This window comes from Entamoeba invadens, assembly GCF_000330505.1.
Source record: "Entamoeba invadens IP1 unplaced genomic scaffold scaff_1105074725133, whole genome shotgun sequence".
Lineage (NCBI taxonomy): Eukaryota > Evosea > Mastigamoebida > Endamoebidae > Entamoeba > Entamoeba invadens.
This window is the reverse complement of record NW_004440271.1, coordinates 80,574-87,457: the sequence shown is the minus strand read 5'-3', so window position 1 is coordinate 87,457 and position 6,884 is coordinate 80,574. Positions and strand designations below refer to the sequence as shown.

Genomic DNA, 6,884 nt, shown 5'->3' with positions numbered 1-6,884 from the left:
GCACAGTAATAAAAGACCGATCGATGGTAGTTTCAGAAATACGAGATAAAAAATCATCAGTCGATTCTTGACTATGTGGTATAACCAAAGTGGTCATTTGCATTGCTTCATGACGAGCTTGATTGATAGAAGTGTTTTGTGTTCTTTTTTGTGCAAGTGTGGGTGGTCTTGTTCTTTGAGGTTCTCTTCTTCTGGTAGATACACTTTGGATATTTGAAACTGACCTTCGGCGTCGTGTTGAAGATGTATGTATTAAACTGTTGTCATTATTAGTAGTTTGTTGTGTTGGTTCTTGATTAATATTTAATTCATTTGATTGGAAAAATAAATTTTGTGTTGTTGTCTGGTTTTCCAATATACTTGTTTGTTGATTATTTGTAATTCGTGACATTTGTGGATAATTCTGAATATTACTTAAATTTGTAAGTGTTGTATTTTGATTATTGTTTTGATTACTTGTTGTTAAAAGTGGTTGTGTTACAATTTGAACACTGTTTGTGTTGTTTGTGTGTTGAGTGGTTGTAGTAAGTTGTGGGTTGCGATTGTTTGGCGTTTGTTGTATACTTGGTGCACGATGTGTAACATTTACAGTTTGGCGGGGTAGTAATGGTCTTAAATGAAAACGTAAAGAAGAGGTTGATCTGCGTTGTTGGCCATTTTCATTAATTTGTGAGGTGTGATTCAAAATGTAATATTTTAATATTTTAATGTTTTTTGTTTTTTATTCTTGTTAAAAATGATGATTATTACATTATTTATATTTTTGTCGATTTGTTTTTCGAATTGAATTGCTATATTAAAAGGTTTTTAATCTATAAAAATTATTATTCAATTTTAAATTTAACAATTTTTTAAATAGAAAACCATAATAAATCTATATATTTATTATAATTGGGTTAACTAAAACATAGTTACGTTAGTCATCTATAGTTCAGTTAGCTATTTTATGGTGGGTTAATTAACTGGGTATATAGTTAACTAACTATAAGGTATTTAAGTTACTTCTCAACTGAAAAGAATAACAATTAAGATATTAGTATTTGAATAGTTTATTAATAACAAATAGTATAATAATAAATAAAAAACTATAATAAAAACTACACAAACAAATTATCAAATAATCATATGAATAGTAAAAATACTATTTTTATTTATCTATATCCACACTTGTGTAATTCCAGTTATATGCATTTCATGTGCATTATATGAAATGCTAATAAGCATTTTTACTTAAATGGTAAAACTGAAGTTGAGAACACTTCTAAAGAACAATCAAAACAGATATTAGTTTATTATATCGATATATTAATAAATAATAAGCCAATCCCTCTTAAAGAGCGTCTATAATTTATAAGTGTTAATTTATAATTATAGAAGTGAACAATGGTTAATAAACGATTTCGATGGTAATCAACCAATAAGTGGAAGAATTACTATATAAATTGAAATTACACTTCTTTCCAGAAAAATAGAAGAAAAACTTGAAAGTGAATGATCCGCATTGATTTAAATGGCGCAACACCCCTCTCCGTTTCACAGACCAAACTACAGTCTCTCTACACAAAGACGCTTTCCGTGTGTAAGAATGATTTAGTGATGGGCAAATTCATTGGGAAAGGGTGTTATGGCTCCGTCTACAAATCACAACTAGCTGGATTGAATGTTGCAGTGAAAGTGTTTCACCAACGTCCACGTGGTGAGAAGGTTGACAAATTTATCAGTGAGATGTCATTACTTCAAAGTAGTCATCACAAGAATGTAGTTCTCTTCATAGGACTCTGCAAAGAGCCCAATAGAGTCTCTATAGTCACTGAATATATTCCAATGGACTTGGACAAGCTCCTCCATCATCAAGAAGACATCGTTGGCATCGATTTCTCAAAGTTCGACTTCTCCTTTGAAAACAAGATCAACATCGCAGAGCAATGCGCTTTGGGAATTCAATGGGTCCACAACAGATTCGACATCATTCACAAAGACATAAAACCTCCTAACTTTTTGGTCGACTCGGACTTCACCGTCAAAATTTGCGACTTCGGATTCGCGGAAGTATTAACTGACGATGTAAGATATGAAGGAACTCCAATGTACTCCTCCCCAGAAATTATTAACAAAACACCAGGGCTAGGTAAGGCAACAGATATATACTCCTTTGGAATAACGCTTTGGGAAATTTTTTATAGAGCTCAACCTTTCAGAGAGTATTTAGGTTTGTTTGTAATTATTTAACTATAATAAAATTAGCTATTTTATTATAGTTATTAACTATTATAACTATATAATATATAGTTAACTATAATATATATTATTAAATTATTAAAACTATTAAAACTAATAGATATAAATATAAACCTATATATTTATAGTTTTATTTTAATCAATAATATAACATATAGCATCCTTTAAAGACTCTATCACTCTGTTTGCTAATTTCATTAACAAAGGTGGACGGCCGTTTATGCCAGGAGAAGCTACAGAAGACACGGACCCCCAACATTATAGAGAATATTATGAATATGAAATGCAAAGCACCCCACTCGAAATTGAGAATTTAATAAAAAGATGTTGGTCTGCTGATCCTTTGCTACGACCAGATATCAATGAATTAGTCAAAAGTCTATCAGACATCAAGTTGAGAATGATGTTAGGGAACAACTCGTCAGTTGAGTGGTGGAAAACACACGTCTTGTCGCAATTGTCATCGAGTGAGACTTCGACGAACTCTGCACTCTTTTTAGAAGAACTTAATTTGACATTTAGTGACACAAAGGAGACTCCAGAGAAACAACACTTCAGTGAAATTCTCAGTAAAGTTGGTGAGGAGAATCAAGTCGACTTGGAACGATTCAGTTTTTTACTCTCTGTCTTCGGTGAGTTTGTAACAAAGAAAGAACTCTTCCAAAAGATGATCAATGTCTTCCAACAACAATGGTATTTTCCTCTGGTACCTCGCGAAGTTGCCTTATCATTCCTTGAAGGACAAATAGATGGCACTTTTATGGTTCGAGAAAGTCATAGCACACCTACACACCCGCTCACTCTATCTAAAAGAGAAAACGGAACTACTGTAAACTCAAGAATCAAATGTACACTCAATAAAGACAACGAAATTACTTATTCTATAACTACTAAAGGGTTCTCTATTACTAATAATAACTTGTGTGCTATTGTTGAGCAACTCATTAGCAATGGCGTCGTAACTGTGCCTTGTAGAAAGGAAATTAATGATTCAATTTACTGATGAGTGTTATTAGTTTTTTTATATTATAAATTATTATAAATTATTATAAATTATTATAAATTAATACTATAATTTATTTATTAGTAATTTATAATAAATATTACTATAAATTATTAATTATTAATTTATTATTAATTTAACTTTCATGCTCTATTTTTAAAACATCCACGTCAACAAAAAATAAACGTGGCAATTTCTGGAAAAACAGTTAAGAAGCGTTAAGTTTGGATCAACTAAAATTCACCTTATAACTCCTTAAGTGGCGTTTTGTTTGAATAAAAACTATTTGGGTTTTCCCAATCATCGCCTTTCGCCACTTTTTTTATTTCCATTTCAAAAATGTTTTTAATTAATTGAAAACCAAATTTATTAATAGTTGTTAATATTTAAACTATATATTTATAATAAATATCTATTTTTAATAAAAACGTCAAAAATTGGCATTTTTGGTTGACAAAAAAACACAAAATCTACTTCAAACCACACCATTTCCCTTCTAAATACACTTTCGAATAAACTATACCAATTGGTTTATTTAATTAAATAAAAACTATAAGAACATCATCCTAAGTAGATTGTTTCCCGAATAGACAGGATTAAACAACGCAACGTGCTGGTATCAATTTTCATGTCTTATAAATTCGATGAAGAAACTTATAATCCAAACATGTCTTTCGTTGTGTTGTTCCTTCTTCTAGTCAGTTACACATCATCACAGTACATCATCTCCCTCACCACAAAAACGGGCTTTCCAGGGACGTATGTGATCTTTCAGAACGCGACGTGTTACTATGCCGGGAATGGTGAGTACAAGTCCTTTTTGATAAGGTTGACGGACTACGCTCCTTCTCCATATCCTTATGTCTATGTCGCCAATGGCACAAGTTGTGCAAAACAAGTTGGGCAAGCACTTCCATTAACAGAAACATATATGTCCAAGTTCGGTCTTAACTTCTCTCTAACTATCCCCGAGAATGCCTTCATAGCTCATATCTACATCGAAAGTGAAAGTTGTGAGTTGAAGGACAATAACTCCCAACCTTTAATGGTCTACGCTCAAACAACGTGTTTCTTACGTGACGAAACTGGTAAGACGTCGGGCATTTACAAGATGAGTGGTGACGATATGACTTACACGATGTACGACTACTCAAGTGATTGCACAGGTAAACCCTTCCCTCTTGGTTTCAGAACACACAGATGTCTTGTAGGTGATAATAAAGGATTGGTCTTTGGCGAGAGAGAAGGGACTTTTGGCATTCTTGCTGTTTTCCTCTCTTTTGTCTTATTGGCTCTGTTCTAATTCTTTTTAATTATTTTTTATTTCTTTAGTTACTCTATTACTCTATAATAAAAAGAATAATATATTATAATTATATAATATAATGATATATAGTATAGTAATAATAATAATAATTATAATATGATTATTGTATACAATAGTATGATAATAATCTTATTCAAACATAGTAGCACGTCTTAATACAATTATGAAAGATTTATCGACGAAGAAATTAATTAAACTTGTTTGACACATATTGAATATACTCGGATATCTGCTGGGTCTTTAACATACCAATAATCATCAGGCCCACCAACACTACTTGCTTTAAGAATACTAGACGGCTTAACTCTGTTCTGAAACACAAGGATAGATTTACATCCATTTTTGTCGGTGTTTTGTTTACTGAATTTAACGGCGGTTTCGACGTTTGGAGTACAGAAAGTCATGTTGGCATTGTTATTAGAGAGTCCAAGCTTTTTTCCCCACATTAGAACGTCGTCCATCAAATTATTTTGTGTCTTCGAAACTTCGCTGCCATGGTAACTCACCGCCCACTCGCCCGCTGAGCCATTTTGAGCCAACCATGTGTCATTGCCGTTATCGAACTTTCCTAAGACGTTGATAGCATATCGCATATATCCAACAGGTCGTCTATAAGGCAATCCTCCACGAATGTATGAGTGTCCTACGTCAGTGATTCCACGGAAGTCATAATTGAAACGTGAAGACAAGAAGGCATCGTCGATTGCTAATTCGGAGATTTGCGTGTTACCGCGAAGGAGAAGAACTTGAACGAATACGGCGTTGGCGAAGTCAATGTTGTATGCGGAGAGTTTAGTACCGTTCAGTAGACGAGTGCCATTGTACGTGTATTGTTGTTGAGAAGAGGGAGTGTGGTACTCCATCTCTACTGCTCGCTTCAACTCTTCTATATAAAAGTCTTGGAGAACTAATACCTCAACAACTTTACCAGTTAACTGCTTGACTCGAACAGGAAGTGTCCCAACACGGACAGGAAGAGTCGTTAAGTCAATTTGTTGAGGAGCTGTGACAGATGAGGAAGCAAGTGAAAAGACAGAGTAATCTTCAAAGCGCATGATTGGAAGATTGGGATGGCTGGAAGAAAGACCAACTACTCTGGCATTCACTAAACAGCCGAGAGCAGAGTATAGGAGTTGATCGTTTGGAAGAGACATCAGTTGAGATAATGAGATGATAAGTTGATACTTAAACTATCATAAGAATCTAATCTCACAGATCATATTCACACGTATACATTTTTGTAATTTGAATAACAACGGTTTGGTTCTTTAAATTATGATTTGTTTTCAGAGAGTAAATGATGTATAATTTAGAATGAATTTATAAATTTTTATTTTATAAAATTTAAATATAAATTTTAAAAAAGAATTATTAAGTTTAATGATTTTAAAATAGAAAGATCTTATCTAATTAAATTATTATAAAAGTATTTATAATGATAATAAAGAGTTAATTATTTGATATAGTTTTCACTTTTAATCTGTTTGCTCTATGAAAGGTTTACTCCAGACCATGTCCACGTCAAAGCACTAAAATTTAAAGTCATCTTGATAGAATCTTTTCATAATTTCGATCATTTGTTGACATAACAAATTCCTAACTATTTTTTCCCATTTTAATTGCAGTCCCATTTCTTTAATTTTTTGTACACTGTATTTGTTTATAAGGCCACCAGTCGTTATCACGACTGGAACTATTTTAATGTTATTTATATCCCAGCATTTTCTGAGTTTTTCCCGAAGTTCCATATATTTTTTGATTTTTCCAAAAAACGCAAGGCTCAAATTTTTGTTAGCCACAATTGTTATATCAATAATATAAGCTTTTTCCTTCCCAACTTTCCACGTTATATCAGGTTTTTTGGGGTATTTGCCATCTATTCTAAACATCATTTCTTTCCCTTTCCACGCTTTTCCTCCTTCTGGAAGCTCGACTATGTCTTCATTCCCAACATAAATTTGATCATATTTTATCATTATGGCTCTCCACATTTCCTCAACAATACAGTCATGCCTTTCAATTTGTGATTTTTTGTGAGCTTTGCAAGATAGAAGAATGTGGTCAACAGAGTTCACAAATTGACAATATTTGCAGTATTTATCTGACTCTATACCTGATATTGCCGACTTTCTTTCACCAATAATATATCCATTTTCTTGACATGTCACAATTTGTTTGTACGCTCCACATTTTATGTTAAGATTACTCCAAGCTTGTCCAGTTATTTCCAAGTCCACATTATTAATGTCTAACATCTTTATAATGTTCCCGGCATTTTTTAGTTTTTTCCATTTATTTAAATGATATTTATTTATT

At 32.5% G+C, this 6,884-nt stretch overlaps 4 protein-coding genes across 4 annotated transcripts; 2 read left to right on the top strand and 2 right to left on the bottom strand.

Moving 5' to 3' along the window:
* Nucleotides 1-1,491: 1,491 nt before the first annotated feature.
* Nucleotides 1,492-3,241, top strand: EIN_164660 (receptor-interacting serine/threonine protein kinase, putative; the record flags this gene model as incomplete). The annotated part of the gene is made up of 2 exons (XM_004255769.1): nt 1,492-2,209; nt 2,397-3,241. The coding sequence occupies 2 exons, from the start codon at nt 1,492-1,494 to the stop codon at nt 3,239-3,241; spliced, it is 1,563 nt and encodes a 520-aa protein (XP_004255817.1).
* A 667-nt stretch (nt 3,242-3,908) lies between these two features.
* EIN_164650 (hypothetical protein) lies at nt 3,909-4,544 on the top strand (the record flags this gene model as incomplete). The annotated part of the gene is made up of 1 exon (XM_004255768.1): nt 3,909-4,544. The coding sequence occupies one exon, from the start codon at nt 3,909-3,911 to the stop codon at nt 4,542-4,544; it is 636 nt and encodes a 211-aa protein (XP_004255816.1).
* Nucleotides 4,545-4,759: 215 nt separating this feature from the next.
* EIN_164640 (hypothetical protein) lies at nt 4,760-5,722 on the bottom strand (the record flags this gene model as incomplete). Its single annotated transcript, XM_004255767.1, has 1 exon — nt 4,760-5,722. The coding sequence occupies one exon, from the start codon at nt 5,720-5,722 to the stop codon at nt 4,760-4,762; it is 963 nt and encodes a 320-aa protein (XP_004255815.1).
* A 375-nt stretch (nt 5,723-6,097) lies between these two features.
* On the bottom strand, nt 6,098-6,823 carry EIN_164630 (hypothetical protein; the record flags this gene model as incomplete). The annotated part of the gene is made up of 1 exon (XM_004255766.1): nt 6,098-6,823. One exon carries the CDS (start codon nt 6,821-6,823, stop codon nt 6,098-6,100), a length of 726 nt encoding a protein of 241 aa, XP_004255814.1.
* Nucleotides 6,824-6,884: the final 61 nt, after the last annotated feature.